General features: G+C 34.3%; 1 protein-coding gene across 16 annotated transcripts in view; it reads left to right on the forward strand.

The window, feature by feature from the left end:
- Window positions 1–25145, forward strand: part of PCDH15 (protocadherin related 15) — a 1828063-nt gene that overhangs the window by 1439714 nt on the left and 363204 nt on the right. For 14 of the 16 annotated variants that reach the window (XM_025396095.1, XM_025396103.1, XM_025396104.1 and 11 more), the window contains 3 exons: window positions 7907–8113; window positions 18763–18897; window positions 20372–20521. In XM_025396095.1, the coding sequence (XP_025251880.1) occupies window positions 7907–8113; window positions 18763–18897; window positions 20372–20521 (492 nt within the window). Of the gene's footprint in view, window positions 1–7906; window positions 8114–14313; window positions 14335–18762; window positions 18898–20371; window positions 20522–25145 lie in introns of all 16 variants that reach the window. The other 2 variants (XM_025396099.1, XM_025396101.1) reach the window with 1 other exon arrangement.

The raw sequence follows: 25145 nt of genomic DNA on the forward strand, positions 1-25145 counted from the left end.
GCCAGTTTTTCAGAATCATTCTCATATAAAGATAAATATGCAGCTTGTACCTTGCTGAGTGAAGAAACTTGGAAAAATTATACCCTTGTCTATTGAAGGCTTTACTGAAGAACTGTTTAGCAAGAGGTGTGGTCTCCAGGAAGGGAACAGAGGAAGAAAATTTTGAATTACATAGTAGCCTTATATCCTATGTTTAGAGTCATTAGCAGCAGGAATACACTATTACTCAGAACATTGTCATTATCTGCCTTCAGGGTACATTTTGTATGCATTTGTCTTTCTCTAACTAGACACCAGAAACCTTCTGTATGTCAAATTACCTTCGCTCTGCTTTTTGTTGTCAATCTGAGGTCCTTTTATTTAAAAATAATAAAGTAAAAATGGTGGCTTACACTCAAGACTATATTGATACTATGTATACACGTACATACATGCACACATACACCAACATACCTAAATTCTAATTAATTATGACTAATGGAATGCCAAGAGGATTTGACCATAACATATGAATAGTAGCTAATACTGAGTTTATTACTTGTAGAGTATTCCCACTGACATGCGAGCAATCCTTTGTAATGCTAGAGTCATATGACAATTTTCGTGTTGTTGAACCTACACAGTTGATAATTGTATAATTGTATGCAGTTTCAGTTACTAGACTCTAAGTCTTCTGGCGTGACAACATTGGCTCTTGGATGCACTGTATTTTCCAGAGTTTTTACTCCAGATAATAATGACTATCCATTAGTAAAGACTGGTCCTCTTTACTAATCAATAGGGCTGAAAAGAAAGATTCTCCAACAATTGGAGTTTGAGTAGCCACACCCAGAATGATGTCTGTCAAAGTACATGTTGCTTACATTATAACCACCATAGAGAGTTTGATAAAAATGGAGATTCCTTGCCTCTAACACCAACATATGAACCAGAATCTGTGGATTGGGTATGGGAATCTGCCTTTTTTTTTTTTTTTCTTGTTGCTCAGGCTGGAGTGTAATGGCACAATTTTGGCTCACCGCAACCTCCGCCTCCTGGGTTCAAGCGATTCTTCTGCCTCAGCCTCCCGAGTAACTGGCATTAAAGGCATGCAGTGCTGCACCCGGCTAATTTTGTATTTTTAGTAGAGACAGGGCTTCTCTATGTTGGTCAGGCTGGTCTCAAACTCGCTGCCTCTGGGGATCCACCCCGCTCAGCCTCCCAAAGTGTTAGGATTACAGGCGTGAGCCACCGCACCCGGCCCAGGGAATCTGTTTTTTATTAGGCCTTCCATTCTATTCTTATGCACATCAGAATTTGAAAATCATTGCCTTGTGTGGTTTCCATGATTTTTAACATTTATCTGTCCCTTACCTCTGGTGAAAAGAGAATGCCATTTGTTTTCCTTACCCACTCCCTCCATCCTTTATTCCCTCTTTTTCTTCCTCCCTCCCTCTTTTTTTTCTTTTCCTAAGATATCTAATGTTTGCAAAAATTGGCCAAGCAGATTCTAAGAACTAGGTGTTAAAAGCTATAGTTCAGTAAGTAAAGCAAGTAAATTAAATTAATAAATTAAAATGTGTTAAGTGGAATGTAAGAGTACACACAGTCGAAATCATGCTGAAGTCCTCAATTTGCCTCATTCTGACAATAAAATGTATCTAAGCCATGTGTTAAGAGCAAAGTCACAACAAACATCTCATTCTTTAAGCCACTGTCCATTTAAAAAATCATATAACTAGGGCTTTTTGCATAAATATTATATGTAAATGCATAAACTTTCTGTAAGATTATACGTTATTCTGTTCACAGCACCATTCCTATAGAGATAGAATAATAATTGATAATTGAGGGGGCTGGGTGAGGTCCATTCATAAGACTGGTAAGAATGTGCATCAGTATCAATTACCCGTAGGTAAACTTGCAGATATCGCAAACCTTTAAAATGTGGGAATAGAGATATTCTATAATCTAAGGTGTTCATGTTGTACATTCACATTAATTAATTTCTACTTTGTGTATGTTCACACACACACACACTGAAAAAAAATCCATAAATATCTATCGAATGGGAATTAGAATGATGTCACATTCACTTAATTTAAAAAAAATATTTAATGTAAAGCCTATTAAAATTAAAAATACAGAAAAGTAAAAATAAATATATATTTGAGCTTCTTCCATATACCAGGGATTGTCTGAAATTTTAGCAGTGAATGAAACAGATACATTTACAGTATTTATGCTCATGGAATTTAAAAATCTAATGAAAAATGAGGTTCAGACTAATTACAAGAAAAGTTTAGGTTTTCAATAGCATTGGATGATGGAATTTACTATACATGCAATATGATTATATTTCTATTTTTGCATGCTATAAATACAGAAAAATATTTCATAAATTTATAACATTAGCCAAATTAAAATGTAGTACTACCTTAACTTTGAAAATTGCAATATTTATCTTTAATGTTTAAGTAGGGTAAGACCATAATTTGCTACATTGATATAAGACTGTTTTTTCATCTCAAGTTTACTAACAGAATATTTCTTGGCATATATAATCTACTAATACTGTATTGTGAAATGAGAAGATGGAACTTCAAATTCAATTTTCAAAAAATTGGTTTTCACTTTTTCCACATCTATCACCTGAAGCAAGAGGTGACTTCAAGTTTCTTGTTTTCTGTACCTGTGAGTATGTAGCTGCCATTAAAGCGGGAAAGACTATGAGTGTAGGAGGTTCATGGAGGGTAATCAGAATTTCATTGTTGCAGGCATTTATATCTGAAATGTCTGTTAGATATTTAAGCAGTGTTATGAAGTACACAGTTGGATATGGATTGTGGAATTCAGAGGACAAGCCCGGGTTGGAGATTAAAATTAGGAGTCATAATAGTACTGACATTTTTAATACTATGAGATTAGACTAGATGAGCAAGGGAGTGAGTATAAAAAAAACATGAATAACACCTCACTTCTGGGCCACTCCAAAATTAAGAAGTAGGGCAGAAAAAGGGAAACCACCAAAAGAGAATGAGAAAACATGGATAGTAAGATAGGAAGAGAACCGAGAAGCTGTTGCCATGAAAGGATAGTGAATAATGTTTAAATGCTGAAGATAGGTCAAGTAAGATAAGGACTGAAAATAAATATTGCTTTTAGCAATGTAAAAGACACTGGTGATTTTGACAAAAGCAGCTGGCTTTGAGTGGCTGAGGCAAAAGTATGATTGAAGTGGATTTAATAAAACGGGAGGGTGAGAACAGACGAAGGTGAGAACTTGAGATCTAAGAAGTGGGAGTTGAGCAATAAGAACACATGGACACAGGGAAGGGAACTTCACATACCGGGACCTGTCAAGGGTGGGGGCCTAGGGAAGGGATAGCATTAGGAGAAATGCCTAATGTAGATGATGGGTTGTTGGGTGCAGCAAACCACCATGGATCATGTATGCCTATGTAACAAACCTGCACGTTCTGCACGTGTATCCCAGAATTTAAAATACAAAAAAAAAAGTGGGCTCTGTAGATGAACAATAAATAATTCCTGGAAAACATGATTTCTTTCTTCTATCCTATAATTTATTTAAATGATATATAATTTGATAAGCTTTACCACTATGTTTTTTAAATTGTTGAATTTGCTTGAAAGGTTTCATATTAGAGACTATGAAATTGTTAAATTGTTTGCCACCGGTTAGCAAGAACAAAGTTATTCTGTAGTCTCAGTCCTCCATTACAAGGTGCTCAGAAATTATCAGTATTTCCTTTTTTTAATATTGAAAATGGTTTGTCTTTTTCAGTGTTTGCCTTCCAAAGTAACAAAATAGTGTGCTTTTTATACTTCACTATGTTTTGGCTTTAGTTTTACTTCGGTCTCATTACTGAAAATGAGACCCATGCCCAGACTCTTTTCAAACAAAACCCTAGCATTTAAATATAATGTTTAACTCATGACCATAGACTCTGTAGACATAAATAAGGTTACCTTATGAAAGTAAATGATTTTTTAAATACCACCTTGTTTCAATTGAGCTATTTTTAAAATATTTCTCATTTCATCCACCACGGATTTCAGGGGAACAGAATAATTCAGATTTTTGAGAACCCTTATTTATATTACATGGAAGAAAAGATAATTGGATCAGAGTTTTGATGCATGGACCCACTAAAGAGCAAAGTATATTATTATTATTATTATTATTATTATTATTTAAATTCAACATTTTAACTCTTACTTAACAGAAGTATTTATAACAATATTTTTTCCTGCTACTAATTTGTCCGATCTATCTTGCTTTTCAATATTCATTTGCATTCTATAAATTTGAGAAACATTTGAGGAATCTTCCTGTGTAGACTCTTAAAAATCGGGAGACTTGAGTCTAGCTAGGCCCATGCTCTGTATGTTACTTACAACCTATGTGGCCTTGAATATAAAACTAACCTTTCTTTTTTTCATCAGTTCAAAAATATACATTTTCACATCTGGACAGATAAATGACATAAAGAAAGTGGGCTTTGGAGACAGATATCTGGTTAGCAAATTGAAACACCTCAAATAAAATATACAGTAGCAATCCAAAAATATTAATCATTATTAACACTAAACTAATATTAGAGTAAAAATAGGCAGAACCTTTATATGTTATTTCTGTAGATATGAGGAAGTTAAGAATTAGATTATTTTCATAGATCTAATTTGAATTTTATTTCTCTTTTCATTGGATCACTTTGTTTTCATCATGCAAATAATACATATTTTTACTGGCTTCACAGTTGGCAGTAAAAACTAATGACATATGATCTGAATGTAAAATGTAAGCTTATTTCATTATTATACAATTTCGCTTTTTTCATCCTCCTCACCACCCATATATTGTGTGTGTTCCTGTGTGTTCATTGGGGAAAGAGGAAAAATTATAGAATTTATGACTTTTCAAAGCATTATTTTGTCCTGGATATGACATGTTGGTTATTAGAATAATTAGATCTAAAAGAAAGATAGAGAGATAAAAGAAGAGAGAAAAAAATCTGTTCACAGTGCCTTGCATGTATGAACTGCTCTGAGCCTGTAAGAGTGAAGCAGAGGATTCCTGCTTAAATCATTTCAGGGTCATTGGGTTGGATGCCCATATGGACCAATTAGTTTTAAACAGTGAAAAAACAATGTTTTCCAGGCATAGACTGTACCTCTTGCCCTAGTCAGCTGTCTCCAGAAAGTCTGATGCATGCCACAGAGGGAACTCCTAAAAGAACATCCATGGCTCAGCACAAATTAATCACAACTGCTGGATGCAGAAAGACCTCATCCATACTGATGGTGTTAGCAGCATGCCTGCTTATGTGCAATGGATACATAATTCCAGACAGGGCCAAACGTTATTCCAGCACTGTTCTTCTTAATGCAGAGCAGGATCTCAAAGCATTTTGTGCCATGGACTAATTGTACATTCTGCTGCCAAATGAAAAGTTAAATGCATAAGAAAAACTATGTAATATTACTAAGAAAATGTAGCATATTATTTAATTAGAGATATCAATATATTAAAAATCAAATATAAGGTTTTTTAATCAATGCATTATGTGACATTACCTCCCTATGGGTTTATTAATTACCATAATTTCACATTAGTAATTGGCATAAATAATATTTCAACAAATCTTCAATATAAATAATATGAAGGAAAATATATTGTGATATTTCTTGGTGAAAAGTCAGCAATCCCTGACAATATCACTGTAGTTTGTTACCTACCTTTTTAACAGATGAAAATGTTAAATTATTATTAGAAGGAAGTGAAAAATTGTCTTCTGGAGACCGAATTTCTTTCCTCACGTTTTAACAGAGATCTCTAGCTGAGCTACTTATAAAGTACTGTCGCTATCTGTCTAGAAAAGCACACTAGAGTTTAATATCAAATATTTTATTTTCATTTTAATTGATTTCAAAATGCAACTGTTCTTATAATGGGGAAAACATAGCAACAAAAATTAAAGACAGTTTGAATTCATTTTAATAAATGTATATGCTATTAAATTATATCCATGTTTTCTCATAAAAGTTGGAGGAGATTTTCTAGAAGTCAATTGTGATGAAATCTTCCTTTAAATTAAACCTTCCAATACACATATAATACAATATATATATTTTTAAAAACAGAAAGTCTATGGATAGCATTTTCCTATTCACAGCATACCATGCAGAGATTTTCTAAGAAAATGTATCAGAAATATGGCCGGGCGCAGTGGCTCAAGCCTGTAATCCCAGCACTTTGGGAGGCTGAGAGGGGCGGATCACGAGGTCAGGAGATTGAGACCATACTGGCTAACCCGGTGAAACCCTGTCTCTACTAAAAAAAAATACAAAAAAACTAGCCAGGCGAGGTGGCGGGCGCCTGTAATCCCAGCTACTCGGGAGGCTGAGGCAGGAGAATGGCGTAAACCCGGGAGGCGGAGCTTGCAGTGAGCTGAGATCCGGCCACTGCACTCCAGCCTGGGCGACAGAGCGAGACTCCGTCTCAAAAAAAAAAAAAAAAAAAGTATCAGAAATAGAAATTTTTATCAATTTCTTAAACTTAATGGGAGAAAAAAGAAAATTTATACATAAGAATGTTAATTTTACTTGAAAAAACATTTCTAGTTAAATAATACTGAAATTCCACAGTTTCTATAATATTACAATGAAATTTATTATTTCTGTTCTTTTAGGACGCTTTTGGGGACATTCAGTGGGCAATAAATATAACTTCAATCTATTAATTTTATATAGAATTATGAATTATTTGGGAATTGTGTATGTTTCTTTAGGCTGCAATAACAAAACATCATAAGCTGGATGGCTTATAAACAAGGAATATTTATTTTTCACAGTCCTGGAGGCTGGAAATTCCAAGAGTAAGACACTTGTAAATTTGGTTTCTGGTGAGGGCTCACTTCCTCATAGAGGGTGCTACCTCCTTACTGTGTTCTCATGTGGTGTGAGGCAGGAAAAAGGAGCTCTCTAGACCCTTTTGTATAAGGGCATTAACCCCATTAATGAAGGCTCTGCCCTCACCACCTTACCACCTTCCAAATGCCACACCTCTTAATATCATCACCTTTGGGGTTAAAATTTAAACTGATGAATTTGGGGGGTACAGCAGCATTCAGACCATAGCAGTAATTTAAACATTAGCGTAAAATGAGAAGACACAGAAGAGACAAAGTCTATACGTATAGTTCTTTCTTTGTGTTACTTTTTTTTTTCTGCGTTTTATTTAAATATTTTATCAACAGTACACTCAAGTATCTCCATTTGTAATTTTCTGACTAAATGTATTTAAACACAATTACCTCTCCTACTGTATTCAATAAAAATTACAATAATTTGACCGGGCGCAGTGGCTCACGCCTGTCATCCCAGTACTTTGTGAGGCCGAGGCGGGCGGACCACGAGGTCAGGAGATGGAGACCATCCTGGCTAACACGGTGAAACCCCGTCTCTACTAAAAATACAAAATATTAACTGGACGTAGTGGTGGGCACCTGTAGTCCCAGCTACTCGGGAGGCTGAGGCAGGAGAATGGGGTGAACCTGGGAGGCGGAGCTTGCAGTGAGCCTAGAATGCACCACTGCATTCCAGCCTGGGTGACACAGCAAGACTCCGTCTCAAAAAAAAAAAAAAAAAAAAATAAAAAAAATTAAATAATTTATTACAGTGATTTTTAAAAATATACACTGGGTTTTAAAACACAAGGCTGAAGCAATTAAGCCTCTCTGGATTTTCATTTCCTCATTTATGTTTTCTAATGGCCCTTTAAAGTATTTTTTCCTCATGTAATGATATTAGTTAAAAAGAGAACCCTATATATTGCATGAAAAGTGAAACTCCAAAAAGATAGCATAACATATACTTTTGAAATCTCTTTTCTTTTTAATTTTAGGCTGAACAAGACAATGGTCATCCTCTTCCTGCCTTTGCCAGTCTACACATTGAAATACTGGATGAAAACAATCAAAGCCCATATTTTACAATGCCCAGTTACCAAGGCTATATCCTGGAATCTGCCCCAGTGGGAGCAACCATTGCGGACAGTCTCAATTTGACCTCACCTTTAAGAATAGTAGCTCTGGACAAGGACATAGAAGATGTAAGTTAAATACATATTTTGCTCTTGTTTGTGTAACAAATCTCATGTTATATTTCCATTAATGGGAAATATGACAAAGATACGGCTACTTAAACTAGAGAAGAGAGAATTAAGTCACTATAAGTGAGTTCTAGTATCATAATTTAATTCCAAAACAAGGATATTTTTAAAAAGTATCTTTGAATTCAATAACTAGTCCTTTTCAGCTTGCAGATATTCAGTATACATAAGAAAATGAATATTTTACGTGATGTTTATTAAACGACGAGGGCAATATTTTTATTAACATATGTTGAGAACTGTTTCATATAATTGCTGATAAAGCAAAAATAGTGGTGTTACTACATGAGTAAAAAATCATGAAAGCACCCCTAGATTATGATTCTGAGAGTCTTTTCTTCAAGTCTGAGGGCATCGTTATGAAATAAAATATATTTGAGGCAGCTGACCCAATCATAATTCTGCCAGTGACTGTGTGGATGCTAACATTTCACACATCATTGTCCTTTGTTTTTCTGGCACTCACACTATTTACATGAGTGGGAAATGGTCCAGGCTGAGCAAATCAGAACACTTTACCTCCTTAGCCAGAGTCAATGTTATAAAGGGACAGAAAATCTATACCAGGCTAGCCAGAATCCTCCCGGGAATTTACAATGGAGAACAGAAGGGTTGAAAGACTTTGGCGTCATGTATTAGAGAAGTGGAAATGAATCTGAAGCCTTTGTAGCCACATTTGCTGACATCATGAGAAAGCCAGTTATCAGCGGGAGAGAATGAAGCCTGAGAGATACACACAGAAAAGAGACTCCCATTGAGTCCCTGTCTTTTAAGTTGTAAGTTCCCCAGAGGTATTCTAATTCCCGAAGATTTTCCTTTGAGTTTGTGAACTACCACAGTATCCTCACTGCAAAAATATATATACATATGTTTTGTGTATATATAGAGAGATATATATAGATATATACACAGGTATACATACACAGAGATAGATAGATAGAGATATAAATATATACACAGGTATATATACACGTACACACACACATACATATATATATATATATAAAACAGCAAGTAAGAAATCCAACTGTGTTTGGATTATAAACATAACTATTTGTAAAAGATAGTTGGATTTCTTACTTGCTGTTACATAAGTCTTGACTCAGCCATTTCTCCGTTAACAGTGCTTGCTCTTAGATAGAACTTTTTGTGATGATGGAACTACTGTGTAACTGTACTGTCCAATATAGTAGCCTCCAGCCTTATATAGCTATTGAGTACTTAAAATTTAACTGGACTGAAAACATAACTTTTAAATTTTGCTTAATATTAATGAAATTAAATATAAATACTCACGTGCCACTCATAAGGCAGCAGTGCTCTAGAATGTTCCCTAATATCTCATTACACATAGCTTTATAATCACTTTAGGAAACTGGGAAGGTACTTTCAGATTTTTTTTTTCTCTTTCCAAACAAATTTTGTAACACTACGCAGAGGATATGACAATTCTTGTGGGCACTCCACCTTTGCTTTGTTTTCTTCTTCCATTCCAGCTTTTTTTTTTTTTTTTTTTTTTTTTTTAAATCTTTCCTGGTCTCTCACATTTAGTGTCTTCTTAAACCACAAGTTTTAACAATATCTAACTGTCATTGAGTTCTCAGTACATGTCAAACAATACAGTAAATACGTTTTTCTTGCATTAATTCCCTTAAATCTCACAACAAACATAATAGATGCAATTATCCATATTTTAGAAAGGGACATTAAAGCTAGTTTAAATGCCTTACCATGATCAGAGAGTTAGTAAATAGTAGAGATGGACCTTAAACCAAGGTTTATCGAAAACAATGTTCTCAATTTTAAGCACTCTATATTTTATATACTTTGATCATAGTTTGACTATAATGATAGCTGAAGAATGCTCTAGGTTCTTTTCCTGGAAAAGTGAACACATTAATCCATATACAGTTTCATATGCCAATCAAGAGAATTTAGGGATTCTCTGATGTATAGTGGGTTTCATGAGTCACAGGAAAAAAGTCTTTACTAAATCCCCACTAGAAAACAAGTAAAGTCACCTTAAAAACATTAATCCAGGCTGAGCAAATATATTTTGTAGATCTAATAATGTCCCACAACTTTTAGTGCAGATTTTGCTTTTCAGTTGAATACATACTCATATTTGATGTAGTGACTAATCAACTTGAAAGTGTACGACAGGTTAGGTCATACCTGAATAGATATGTGGTTAGAAAAATATTAATTTATCTTAATAGGTAGGTGGTTAGAAAAATGTAAATCTTAAAGTTATGTAGTTTTAAGTTTACACGATAGCAAAATTTATGTATTTATACTTTCTCAGTGTGTTCATATTATCTAATGGTTACACACTAAGCCATATGTTTGCCTGTGTGTCCCCGTGCTTGTCTGGATTGTCTGTTCACTTCTAAATTACAAATGTTAAAATTGTGTTCCAAGTAACTTTGTAAAACACAGTAGTACTCACAGGGCATTGATGAAATAAAGTGGAGAGAGCTCAGGGTTTTAAAACCTTTGAGGAACACTACTTATAATTCAACTCTTGGAGATTTACCATGCCAGTTAGTCTGTGACATGCTCTGAGGTGTTTTTAAGGTATGTCTTCTTGGGGGCTTGGGCTTTGGATTTAGACAGATCTTGGCTTGACTCCTGATTCCGTCATTTAATAGCTGTATAACATTGTGAGTTTCATACTCATCCGGTACCCGCTCTTGTCCAATCATCTATATGGTAGCAATCATTGCTGCCTTGGCATGTGTCTTTTGTGGGGACTGGCAGGAAAGGGCATTGAGAGAAAATTTCCCTGAGATGATGCCATGTACATGGAGAGTGACATGCTTCATAACTTTTGTAAAAGTGTCAAGAAATTAATCGGTATAGCTGATCATTTGTTTATTACTTAGACTCACCCTCTTTCTAAAATAATCTATGGTGAGTGACTGTCATCAGGTGTTCAGAGAGTGAACAATTATGCCTAGTCCCCTAGTAATAAAAGTTTTTAAAATATCATATGTAGTTTCTGTATATAAAATATAAACAAGCTCATAGAATATTAGAAATAGTTTAAACTTCCAATACTATATGAAATCTTCTCCTAAAACCCATTTCCCAGAAATTGCTACATGTTTTATTATGGTATGCAACCTAGAAACCTAGAAGTCTTGCTTGATTTTTGTGTTTTCTTTATTCACCACAACTAAGAAATCTTCTAGATCTTCCTATTTTGTCCCCAAATTATTTATTTAATCTCTTTTCCTCTCTCTATCCTTATAAGCATCACCTTATTGGGATGTTATTAGAATTACTTCCTGATGTTCTTGTTCTCTTGATTTCATACTCAAATCTATCTTCTGCAGGGCCATTAGAGTGATTTGATCAACTATATCCTTCCTTCCTCCCTCCCTCTCTTCTTTCTTTCTCTCTTTCTTTTCTTCGTTTTTCTTTTCTTTTTTCTTTTCTTTTCTTTTCTTTCTTTCTTTGTCTCTTTTTCTCTCTTTCTCCTTCCTTCCTTCCTTCTTTCCTTCCTTTCTTTCTTTCTTTTTCTTTCTTTTTCTTTCCTCCCTCCCTCCCTTCTTTCCTTCCTTCCTTCCCTCCCTCCTTCCTTCCTTCTTCTTTGTTTTCTTTTCCTTTCTTTTCTTTCTTTTGACAGAGTCTCTCTCTGTCACCCAGGCTGGAGTGCAGCATCACGATCCAGGCTCACTGCAACCTCTACCTCCCTGGTTCAGTGATTCTCCCACTTCAGCCTCCAGAGTAGCTGGGATTACAGGCTTGTACCACCATGCCCAGCTTTTTTTGTTTGTTTGTTTGTTTGTTTGCATTTTTACTAGAGACAGGGTTTCACCATGTTGGCCAGGTTGGTCTGGAACTCCTGATCTCAAGTGATCCACCCACCTTGCTGGGATTTACGGGCATGAACCATGGCATCTGGCCCACATTTCTATCTGATATAGTTTTATGACACTTATTCCTCTAGAGAAGAAATTTAAGCTCAGGCAGTTTTCTGTATCTTGATACCTGAGCCTGTTTGCAGCCTGAATCTTGGAAACTTCCTAATTCACCTATAATATTTGGCAACTGCTTGTAGTTTCTTGCATGTGCCAAGCTACATCTTATCTAATTATGTTTGCTCATTACGTGTTCTAGGCTTTGAAACCTTTCATCTGTTGCACAGACTGGCTTGGATAACATACTCAGTGTTTAGAGCTCACCTCAGGCATTCCTTCATTCAAGAATCTTTCCACAGTATTCATTATCCAATTGTAGTTGCATGCCCCCCTCAGTGCATTTCTCTAATTCTATACTTCCAACTTGAAAATAATATCTTTCTCCCTCATGAGTTTACATCTGTTCAGAATAGGTCCTATATCTTAGCAACTTTTGTATCCTGAAAAACTAACACAGTTTCCAGCACTTAATAGGGTTTAGAAACTCTTCAATAAACTCATAAATCCAGTCATTATTGAATTAATGAGGATATCTAATATATGCTTCAAAAATCCTAATGATGTTGCATTAAATATTTCACATGGTGGCCCATCCCATGTCTGAACAATTCTAATTCTTAGAAAACTGTTCCTCATACTGAGTTGAAACCAGTTTTCTTGTGATTCATCCATTATTCCTTAAAACTTCCATTTGCTCGCACACAAAATAAATCTGTGAAATAGTCATTCATATATTAGAAGGTGGATTTATGTCCTGATTCATCTGTTTTTTACAGACTGAGCACTCTTTATTTTTATAAAGTAAATTAGTTCATTTCTGGGATTTTCAAAATATCTGTATTATCAAGAGAAAACTTTAAAGCCTTTTTAGTTTATGGGCATGAATTTTACTACAAGGTAAAATCATGCCGCTCTCGGCTGGGTGTGGTGGCTCACTCTTGTAATCCCAGCACTTTGGGAGGGTGAGGCTGGAGGATTGCTTGAGGCCAGGAGTTCCAGACCAGCCTCAGCTACATACGGAGATGCAATCTTTACAAAAATAAACAAAAAACTTAGCCAGGCATGATGGTTCATGCTTGTAGTCTCACTAATTGGGAGGCTGAGGCAGAAGGATCACTTGAGCCCACTAGTTTGAGGCTGCAGTGAGCCACTATTGCACTACTGCACTGCAGACTAATAACAAATTGGGAACCTAACTCAACAAAATAAACAAAATCCTGTTGCTTTTGAGTATCAGAATTAGTGACAATAATCATTATAGGGATAAACTCTTTGAGAGAGAGAGAGCGCGTACCACCTCATACAATATCAGCGTAGTATTAGAGATTAAGCCTCAAATATAAAAGTGGAAGTTGTCATTGCAGGGGTGGGCTCTCAAGAGTTGCTTCAAACATAGCTATTCCAGATGGTAAATGCCAAGAATGGGATAAGTTTGGATCCATTTGCTTAAAATTTAGGTTGCGTTTTCCCCTTTAATTTAGTGGAAAGTGAAGTCATGTTTTAAGAAACAGTAGCAGGAATGTGAGTTGTGATAGTATTCACAGTGTAGATTTTAACTAAGAAAGAATCCCGAGGGCCACAGTAATACTGAAAAGGAAGGAAAGAAAAATATTTGCACCAATGTGCCTTTTTTATAGCTATACAGATGTATTCACATATATATATATATACACACACACATGCATGTATACATATATGAATCATATCGGTTTATACAGTATGCATTTTAGGGTACTTGTACCACATCATAATTTCAAAATAACCCACAATATAAGTAGAGTAGGTAAGGCAAAGGTTTTAAGAGACATATCTGAGTCCACCAGGTTTTCAGTGTCAGAGGTGCTAAAAATTGATTATTGAATTCTGATCGTAAAAAAATGACAAGAAATAATAATCAATAAAGATTACCCATTTGGCTTGTAAAAAGATACTTATTAATTTTTAATTTCATATAAATTTGTTCCCCTGCATAAAGTTACTTTAATATAAAGAGGTATCTTGGATATTTAATTCAATATACTCATAAAGCAGTATTTATATGCTTCATAAATATTGTTATTCCATTATATGTGGGTCACAATACTAATAGAATAATTGTATACTCTGAAAACAGTTGTCAGTCTAGTGTTCTGGAAGTGGTTTGCTTTTTCTTCATATGTACGGTTGTGATCATTTACATTTACAATATTTATTTCATGTTTAATTTGCATGTAGGTTCCACCCAGTGGAGTTCCTGTAGGTACTAGGTGTTAAGCTTGTGATTGTTCTTTTGTTAATTGCTGTGGTTTATTTCCTTGTTCTTTTTCCTCTTTACTAAAACATGTAGCTTTAATTCATTATCATTTATAAGGATATTTTCAAATACTTTATATAAATGTAAATATACTTTATTGGTTTAAAATTTAAAAATATTTTAAAGTTAAAAAAGGTAAAAATATTTATATAATCTATTGGTTATAATACTATGAAATTTTGTAAAATCCAAATTTAATTGTCACCTGAGACAAAGACTGCTTAATTACTAATGTTTTCTCAGTCCACAACAAATATTGATGATTTATCATGACATTCTTTGTAAAACATTGTAAGTTTGAAATTGAATTTTTTTGAACTAAATACTCAGGCAACTACTATCAAGTAATTAAAACTGGCTGAGGAGATACATTTTTTGGCCATTTTTCTCTTATACTTTGTCATCTATATGTATGCTTATATATATGCATGCATATATATGTGCACATGTCTATACATGGCTGTGTTGTATGTGCCTATATATGTGCATGCATATTGTCTTGTGTGTTTGTGATATATTTATTCCCATTAGAAACCCCAAGTTGGTGTTTAAACAGTAGACTCTCATATTTGAACATAGTTTTATATGATAAAATGTTTGTTTATTTTGCATTCATATGTTTGTTTACCCGTGTGTTTGCATATGCATTTACTTTTGCATTTTTTCCTGCTTTTATGTGTGCATGTCAGAGCTTATTTTATCCTTGCAAAAAATAAGATGCAGATAAGTGAATTAATATATCATACTTTTGGTATATACTGCATGGATATTTTAGGGTAAAATAAATATTACCTAATATCAGGAGAAACTAATATTTTTTAATCAACTCTCTGTGTACCTATTGATTTAACACTGAAATCCATTTAAAATAAACTTATAGACGTGACAGCTACCTAAATTCTACTACCTCTATTGGAATATTAAGCCAGAGTATTATTTGTCCATATACATCCCAGTCTATGAAACTTATAAGCTATTAACTCTAACATGATTAAAAGAGTTGCAAATATACAGGTGTTGACTCGACTTACTCTTTAGGAATTGCAAAATTCAAATATATTTGTGAAATTCAAACTGTTATCAGAATGCAGCTTGACAAGAAGGAATTTAAGTTTATAAAGAGATTTAGAGATGGATATTTGCACATTGTTTCTTACCAAGAATTTGATATGCCTTTCTTGTGAAGAGTAGCAAAGTCTTTAACTGTAAATAATGTCAATCAAAACAATAGGTTAGTTGGTACTGATATGTATCTATTAACATTTTATGTTGATATTACATAAAATTTTCATAAAACTCAAAATGATATGCTGTAATATTTGGAACATAAATATATACACAACATTTGAAACTTGCACTGTCTTTAAAAATGAATCTAAATTATTAAACATTGAGTGACAAATTGTAGAACATTTCCAAATCTGGCTTCCTAAATTTTTGTACTTAATACGAGGATATTTACCAATAGCATTTATGTTTAAGATTATTATTTTAAATATACATAAATGTAAATGTTATATTTTGATCAGAGATTAACTATACAAAACATATTAGAATGAACTATAATATGCCATGTATAGTGCTAGCTTTCTGTGATACATTATCTTCTTCATAAAAAACAAATACACTGTAGTTCTGGAAAATATCTTTCTCTAGCTAGTTATTGTAAAACCACTCAAGAAACTAAGGCAGTTAAATTAACAAAAGGTCTTTAATGTTTCTGGTTATCCAGTATGAGAATGTCTGTTTATGGAGTATTGATGTCTGCATTATCTCCAAGTGAAAAGCATTTGGCAAACAAAACTTTGAGGTTTTCTTGAAAGTGGTAAAATGTAAGTGCTGTTTGTGACACAAACATATTATACTACAGTCACATTTGGACGCGCTAGTTCACAACTCAATACTTATTGAAATATTACATTATCAAAATACTTGACACAAAAATGCTTAAAAAGATGTGGTGAAGATATGAGTTAATATACCTAACAAATTTATTAACAGAGGTTACAGTTGAAAGGAAGAAAATAAATTGAGAGAGAATTAAGATGTAAAGGAAGTAGAGAATGATGGAAAGATTTGATCAAAAGGAACAAAGTAAATATTTGGTAAACAAGGTGGATAGCAAAACTTCCACAGCTTGCATTTAGGGTTTAAAGGTCCAGATAAATTAAGGCATGCCAGATGGCACCATTAGTGGTACATTTAGAGAAGTGTATATGTACTTAAAAGCCCAGTGATTAGGTAAATCCAGGATAAACACAAAACAAATGGCAGATATTCATACTTAGAGTTTCTTTGACTGAAACTGCATGTTAACTAAAACTTTTTATCAACTCTGAAGTAATAATTGAATTTAATCACAATTCACTCTAAAGTGTAAAATAAGAATCCTTAAAATATCATTCAAAATTGACATCTGCATTTTCTAATTGACTTCTATAAATAAATTATTTATTTGTAAAATTAACTAACATGTTAGATTTTTAGAATATCCCACTTTCTAGCTATACTGAGTAATTGGATTCATGACACTGAAATGGAAACAACTAACGTACCTGTTTGAAAACATCAGAGTGTGGGCCGGGCGCGGTGGCTCACGCCTGTAATCCCAACACTTTGGGAGTCCAAGGCGAGTTGATCACGAGGTCAGGAGATCGAGACCATCCCAGCTAATACGGTGAAACCTCGTCTCCACTAAACACACACACACACACACACACACACACACACACACAGCCGGGCGTGGTGGCGGGCGGGCGCCTGTAGTCCCAGCTACTCGGAAGGCTGATGCAGGAGAATAGCTTGAACCCGAGAGGCGGAGCTTGCAGTGAGCTGAGATCGCGCTACTGCACTCCAGCCTGGGTGACAGAGCGAGACTCCGTCTCAAAAAAAAAAAAAAAAGAAAAAAGAAAATATCAGAGTGTGAAGCCTCTTGAACTTTTTCTCAATATTTTTGATCATTTTATAATAAATACACCAATTGGAATTATCATCTATAGTATTAATTTCTTATTGTTCTAGGATAAATATAGCACAGTAACGTTAAGTCAAAATCCTGAACATAGAAGCAACTACAGAATGAGATATTATGAATACATAACTTATTTTAGGTTCAAATGAAATCATTTATTTCAAAGTTATTTGAAATCAACACATATTGAAATATTTAAAAGATGGGCAGATTCAAGTATATTGTGGATCAAATCATGTTCACATTTTATTATAGTAGTGTGCATTACAACTTTTTTATTTTACATAGAAATTTTGAAATTATGAGTTCTATTATTTTCAAATTAAACACATTTAAAAATTTTCTACTGTTTGTTTTTCCCTCAGCCCTTGACACCAGACTTAAAAAAGTGTTTTATGATATTAAATCCATTTCATAACATGCTATGCATACTTTAAAAGATAGTATAATCTAGAACAACACCTTAACTCCCTGTATCACTCCTTTTTCTCTTTTTCATAGCCTTTGTAATAGTCCACTCTCGGAATATTCCTTTTTTCTTTGCTCCACCTGCCTTCTTTCCTACTATGCAGATACCAGTGCTAGCCTTCTTACTTTATATTGCTGTTCTTTCTCTAAATTACAGAGTAGGTTGTCTTCTCTTTCAGGGATGGCATTGAGATTGCAAAGGGTCTTCAATGCTAAGTTGATTATCTCTCAGACTTGAATTTTGAAATCCCTTCCTTTTTAAGTATATATCACTTTTTCTAGACTTTCCTATCAGACACATTTGCTAAATTCATGCATATTTTAAATCAAATTATCTGAAATATTTTAATTAAAGTAAACATGTTTCCATTTGGAGAATTTTACAGCATTAAAATACGAAAGAGCAAGCGTGATATTTATAGGTAATGAATAATACATAACCAATTTTATTTATATTTTGCATTATAAGTAAGAACAAGATAGTAATATGCATATATGCAGTTTATTACTACAAATCAAGTAATTGTAAAACCTAATTGCTAAAATTTTGAACTGCAATTTTCTTTTCTTGTTTTTATTTATTTCCCTAGTCCAGTGCTATTTTGGAAAATATTGATAACAAATAATCAGTAAGAATATATTTAATTGGGAGTTTTTATATTCTTTCTGTTTTTCTGTTATTTTTCCTTTTTACCATATTGATTATATCTGTGTGTATTTCAGTATTTTGTATTCCACGATATAGGTCACCATCTTTTGAATAGTTTAGATCATTAATGAGTAAATATCTAGTTAAATATTTTTTATCTTTAGAAATTCTTAATATTTTTATCTGGATTTTTGCTATAAATTTCAAACATTAACTTCTAGGTGATGAACTAATAGCTACATTATTTATTCAACATTTGAAATGATGTCTTTTTTTTCAAAGACAAAAGACCCAGAGCTTCACCTTTTTCTGAATGACTACACCTCAGTCTTCACCGTCACACAGACTGGTATTACTCGCTACCTCACCTTACTTCAACCAGTGGACAGGGAAGAACAGCAAACTTACACCTTTTCGGTAAAGAGCTTTTGTATAAATATATATATGTATGTATGAATATATGTATGTGTGTTTGGATGGATCTGAAAGAGATGAATGGTTAAAACTGAAAAGGTCATCGACTTGGGGGAAAAATACATTATTTTCAATACCAGTGAGAAGATCAATGAAAAATTATTTACATGTATCGCTCTTTGTTTGTAATTTGTGTAGCTATATTAACATTCTTCCTCATAGAAAAAAAAAAAAAACTTTTCAAAATAAAATAAGAAAGTGCGAATTTCAGTCTCTACCAAAGTCATAATTGTCTTAAATTGAGATACAAATAATTATTGCCTAACCTTTTTTGTTGTTGTTCTTGCATTTTTTATTTAGTCATAAGGTTGAGACAGTGATTCTCAAGAGGGAATAAATTTTCCCTCCAGTGAACATTTAGCAACATCTGGAGGCATTTTTGTTTGTCACAATTGTGAAGGCGTACTATAGGCATTTAGTAGGTAGACATAAAGGATGCTGCTAATTGTAATACAGAGAACAACCCCCCACAATAAAGAGTTATCTGTCCCAAGGTGTCAATAGCACTAAGGTAAATAAATCATGGGTTAGGCTAATCAAGGGGGAAAAAAGTAAAAGTTACTAAAGTTGTGATTGTAAATATCATGAGATAGGGAAATACACACGTAAACATACATACACATGCACATAAACATGTAAATAACAAGTATAGTAGGGTTGACAGTTAAATAAAGATAAAGTGTAACTTCTAAGTATATTCCAATTTTTGAATCAGACACAGGAGAAAGATGAGCTAAGAGAAAGCACAAATTAAGATATATAGAAATTATTCCTGGAGAAGCCTACACAGAAACAGATGAGAACTTCCAGGAAAGTTTATGTGATGGTTAAAAGTTAGATACAAAGTGGATTTAGACAAAGATGGTGGTGCTGTAGCACTGATTTGGCAGGCATTGTTAAAATGTTGATAATGCTTAAAATATCACAATTAAATGATGCCATTTAGTCCTTTGAAAATTGCCATTGGGTAAATTACTGTGATACAGTGTGCATCTAGGGAGTCTACCTTCCTGATGGTATAAACATATTGACTGTAAAAGGACTATTGTATGCAAAATATGTAAATGCAAATAATATTTTCCAATTAAGTTTTTAAGGATTAAATTGTAGTTAACCCTAAGAGTCAGCAATGTTACTGATCCACTTTAAATAATATTTTGCATATCTGATTATTTAAAATATGCCGGGAGTTGAATACCTTAAAACAAAATCTTCAATACTTGCTTCTTATCATATTAGAACACTTTTAGTATGTGTAATATTACATCTTTATTACCTCCTTTTATCAACAAAATATTTTTGCACCCTTTCAAATTGTAAGATTACCTGTAAGAAACGTGTTAAACTGTAAGAGCAAACTCTGTACTACTTATATTTGCAGAACATCTCTATTAAGTGTATTTTTCTACTCCCAAAGATAACAGCATTTGATGGTGTACAAGAAAGTGAGCCAGTCATCGTCAATATTCAAGTGATGGATGCAAATGATAACACACCAACCTTCCCTGAAATATCCTATGATGTGTATGTTTATACAGATATGAGACCTGGGGACAGTGTCATACAGGTAACTACTCATATGAGTGTACACTCAAAGTTGCTATGTACATGGGCATTATATAATGTGTTCATTAAGAAATTACTTAAGAAACAAAACTTGATTTCACATTTATTGTAGAGCATAATTAGTTTAAATAGCTTTAAATTTCTGTTACTTTTCAAATAAAAGCATATCTGGCAGGGCATGGTGGCTCACGCCTATAATCCCAGCACTTTGGGAGGCTTAGGTGGGTGGATAACAAGGTCAAGAGATCCAGACCATCCTGACTAACACGGTGAAACCCCATCTCTACTAAAAATACAAAAAAAAATTAGCTGGGCGTGGTGGCAGGCACCTGTAGTCCCAGCTACTTGGGAGGCTGAGGCAGGAGAATGACGTGAACCTGGGATGCGGAGCTTGCAGTGAGCTGAGATCGCGCCATTACACTCCCCCCCGGCCATCTCAAAACAAACAAACAAACAAAAAACAAAAAACAACAACAAAAAAGCAAACACACACCCACACACACATAAATAAAAGAATATCTATATGGACTCTAAAGGAGGTTTAACTGGTTATTAGAGGTAAACATAGCTATTTGTTGGTAGTAAGTGAATAAATGCTTGGTTGTTACTTTCAAAAAAAAAAAATAGCTATTTGACCAGTTTATATTTTATTAATATACTGAATACATTAAATCTTCAAATTACTTTTCACTACTGTAGAAATTGATTAAATTTCACTTGGAGATAAATACAAAAAACTGCCGCCGGGCGCGGTGGCTCAAGCCTGTAATCCCAGCACTTTGGGAGGCCGAGACGGGCGGATCACAAGATCAGGAGATCGAGACCATCCTGGCTAACACGGCGAAACCCCGTCTCTACTAAAAACACAAAAATTAGCCGGGCGAGGTGGCGGCGCCTGTAGTCCCAGCTACTCGAGAGGCTGAGGCAGGAGAATGGCGGGAACCCAGGAGGCGGAGCTTGCAGTGAGCTGAGATCCGGCCACTGCACTCCAGCCTGTGCGACAGAGCGAGACTCTGTCTCCAAAAAAAAAAAAAAAAAAAAAAAAAAAAACTGCCTTAGTAAATTGGTGCATAATCCCACTAGATATTGGTTACCTAGATAAAATGTAATCATTACAGCAGAGAAAATTTAAATTAGATAGTAAATGGTACCTTTGAAAACATGTAAGTCAGGCAACATCTTTATTCCTGATTTATCTTATTTTTACCATTATCTGTGCTTATTACATTTAAATAAGTTATTTCAAACACACAAACACACACACACACACACTTTTTTTTCTCTAGATCTTTTCCTCTCTCATCAAGGTCATATCCCTTATAATATATGAAATTAACTTATTTTCTTCTTTCCCTCACTCCAAATTGAAAACTCAGGAGTTTAGTAACTTTGGCTGCCTTGTTTGGCACTGTAATGCCAGCACATGGCAGACATATTAGCCATGCAGTAAATATTTATTCCAGGGATAAAACATCGCTAACTTTGCATTAATTGCTAATTAAAATTAGAAATCATTCAGTGCGGCCGGGCGTGGTGGCACACACCTGTAATCCTAGCACTTTGGGAGGTCGAGGCGGTCAGATTTCCTGAGCTCATGAGCTCGAGACCAGTCTGGGCAATACGGTGAAACCTCGCCTCTACTAAAATAAAAATTTTTAAAAATTAGCCAGACATGGCGGCATGCGCCTGTAATCCCAGCTACTCTGGAGGCTGAGACAGGAGAATTGCTTGAACCCGGGAGGTGGAAGTTGCAGTGAGTCAAGATGGTGCCACTGCACTCCAGCCTGGGGACAGAGCGAGACTCCGTCTCAAAACAAAACAAAACAAAACAAAACAAAAACAAACAAACGCACACAAAAATGCGAAAGAAAAAAGAAATCATTCAATGTGATTTTTTTGTTTGTGAATTAAGATATGCTTTCTTGAGTTCTATAGAAGGGGTGACATGATAGCCTGGGGACTGGGAATTCAACAGAACGTTTATTCCATTTGTAAATAGTGTCTGCTGTATATTTAGTAAAGAGAGAAAAAACGTTTCAAACTGCTACAGTAAATTTTTTAATATATTGGTATGGTACTTGTCACATTAATGAAATGAATGTGTTTTAAAACATTTGATTTCAGGGCAGAACTCTAACTAGTTTATTTCTGTATTTGTGGCATCTGTATCTATAGTTCATGGTATATAGTAGATGTTTAATACAGTAGCTGCTGATGGCACAAAAGATACTGGGGACTACTACGGAGGGAGAGAGGGAGAAGGGACAATTGAAAAATTAACTATTGTGTACTATGTTCAGTGTCTGTGTGACAGAATCAATCATACCCCAAACCTCAGTATCATGCAATATACCCAGGTAATAAACTTGCATATGTACCCCCTGAATCTGAAATAAAAGTTAAAATTATAAAATAAAATAAGTATAGTGTAGCTACCTAATAAATGCTTATCTGAGGATGAAAGAAAGGAAGACCCTTAGACAAGTAATAATGAATGAATAAAGATATGAAAGAATGAGAAGCTGTAGATACATGGCTATTAGTTCCAGTCAATTGATGGACCATGAGAGCTACATTTTTCTGTGCTAAAGCACCTTTTCACAGGTAGAAAAACCATATTTTACATAAATAAAAGAATGACAATTATTGTCATGTCCTTATTTAATTAGACCTGATTTTCATCTCTATGTCATAATTGGAAATGAAAGTAAGTTTACACAGAAAAACAGCCAGCAGGGAACTACAAAGTGTAACTAAGAAAATCATAGCAATTATATGGAGAAACTGTATCTCAAAAATGTTTGCCTTAGGGGATCAAAGGCTTATTTCTCTCATTTGAAGTCTACAAAAGTTAATTTCCCTTATGTATCTCTTTGTAAAACGAATATTTCCTTGCCTTTAAAGACTTATGTTTTACATATTTCCCTGAACTATGCAGATTGTGAAGATAGATTGGTGTTTGTGTCAGCATGCCTACAATTTAAAAAATTATTTAAAAGTCAACAAATGAAGCTTTATAATTAGTATTTTAATGTTATTTCTGGTATGTGGTAGAAGGATGGTCTCACTATAAAACATACTCCAAGAACCTAGACATAAAATAGTTCTCATTGAGAGAATATATCTAAAACAAAGAAACTTGATACAAAACTCTGATCTACATATACCCTTTAAGAGTCATGGCCTAGGTCCCTATGCTACACCTCGTCACAACCCTGTCTTTCCCCATTGACTTGACACAAGATACATCAGTTTACTTGGTGGTTAGTAAACTGATGTCAAAGACTGAAAGTGTCAGAAACAAAAGTGACAATGAGCACTTTCAAAAAAAAAGACACTCGGGCAACAGGTTTTAATTATTGTCATTTTTAATGTAGCCATGAGACTCTTTTAGCATGATGTGAGCACATACTCAATTTTTTAAGTACAGTATATTTTTCTTATTAAGAATTTACCCTGTCTGCAAGGAGCAAATGAGTTGGTTATAAAGTTTTACCCAGATCCTTGTTATAAGTTCTCAGTTATAAATTGAGCTTCTGACTTTATATATGTCTCTTACACTTGATTTTGGCCAAAAGGACTGGAGTGATTCCCACGCACATGGGTCATGAACAACACTTAGAGGAGTGCTGCCTTAAAGCATCAACATCATCTTCCGTAACTGGAGCTGAAGTATAATCACATCATCTTCCATAACTAGAGCTGAAGTATAATCACATTATTAACACATATTTTGTTTAAGGGAAAACTACTGCATGAGATGATTTCATTTTTCATTCCATGCAGACCATTTTATGGGATGTCAATGCAATCTTATAGGTTGACACTAATAAATACCATGCTCCATAAATACCACTCCACACATTGCTAGTTTTCTTGAAAAGACAATTAGTCCCCATAAAAGATACAGATTTTACTATTTTGAAGATGTAGATTTAAATACTAGTAGCTAGCTATCCAATTAATGCTCCATAAGCACTATTCGTAAACATCTGCAATTCTCTTAAACTGTGATTCTCAATGACAATTGAATATTAGCATGCTGCCTGAGGAACTTTTAAAATATTGATGCCAGCACTTCATTCTAAGATGTTTGTATTTAAATGATCTGACCACCCATAACAGAGTCACTTAGACAGATTTTATTTAAGAAAATGAAACAGTTCTAATATGCAGCCAATTTTGAGAATTATGGTTTTAAACAACAACAATATTTTAAAAGTACCACTGAATAATTGTACTTCGTAAGTCATTAAGATAGAATCCCACATAGAGTTGAGTCCTCTGATCCTCACCCCACCTCTTTTCATTGTTCTTTTGTTTTTAGTTCTCCTTCCCTTCTTCTGTGATGCTTCCTACTCCCCTTTCCTATCTTAGACTCTACTCCTTCCAATGTCTGTGCTCCACCAATTATTCCATTTCTTTGAGGGCAATAATCTTTCTCCACTGACTAACTCCTTCCCTTTGCCCAATTAACATTCTTAACATCCCCAGGTACTGGACTAATCCCCACTCCCAGATAAAATTCTTCATGCTTTTAGGCCGGGCGCGGTGGCTCAAGCCTGTAATCCCAGCACTTTGGGAGGCCGAGACGGGCGGATCACGAGGTCAGGAGATCAAGACCA

Source organism: Theropithecus gelada, chromosome 9, assembly GCF_003255815.1.
Source record: "Theropithecus gelada isolate Dixy chromosome 9, Tgel_1.0, whole genome shotgun sequence".
NCBI lineage: Eukaryota > Metazoa > Chordata > Mammalia > Primates > Cercopithecidae > Theropithecus > Theropithecus gelada.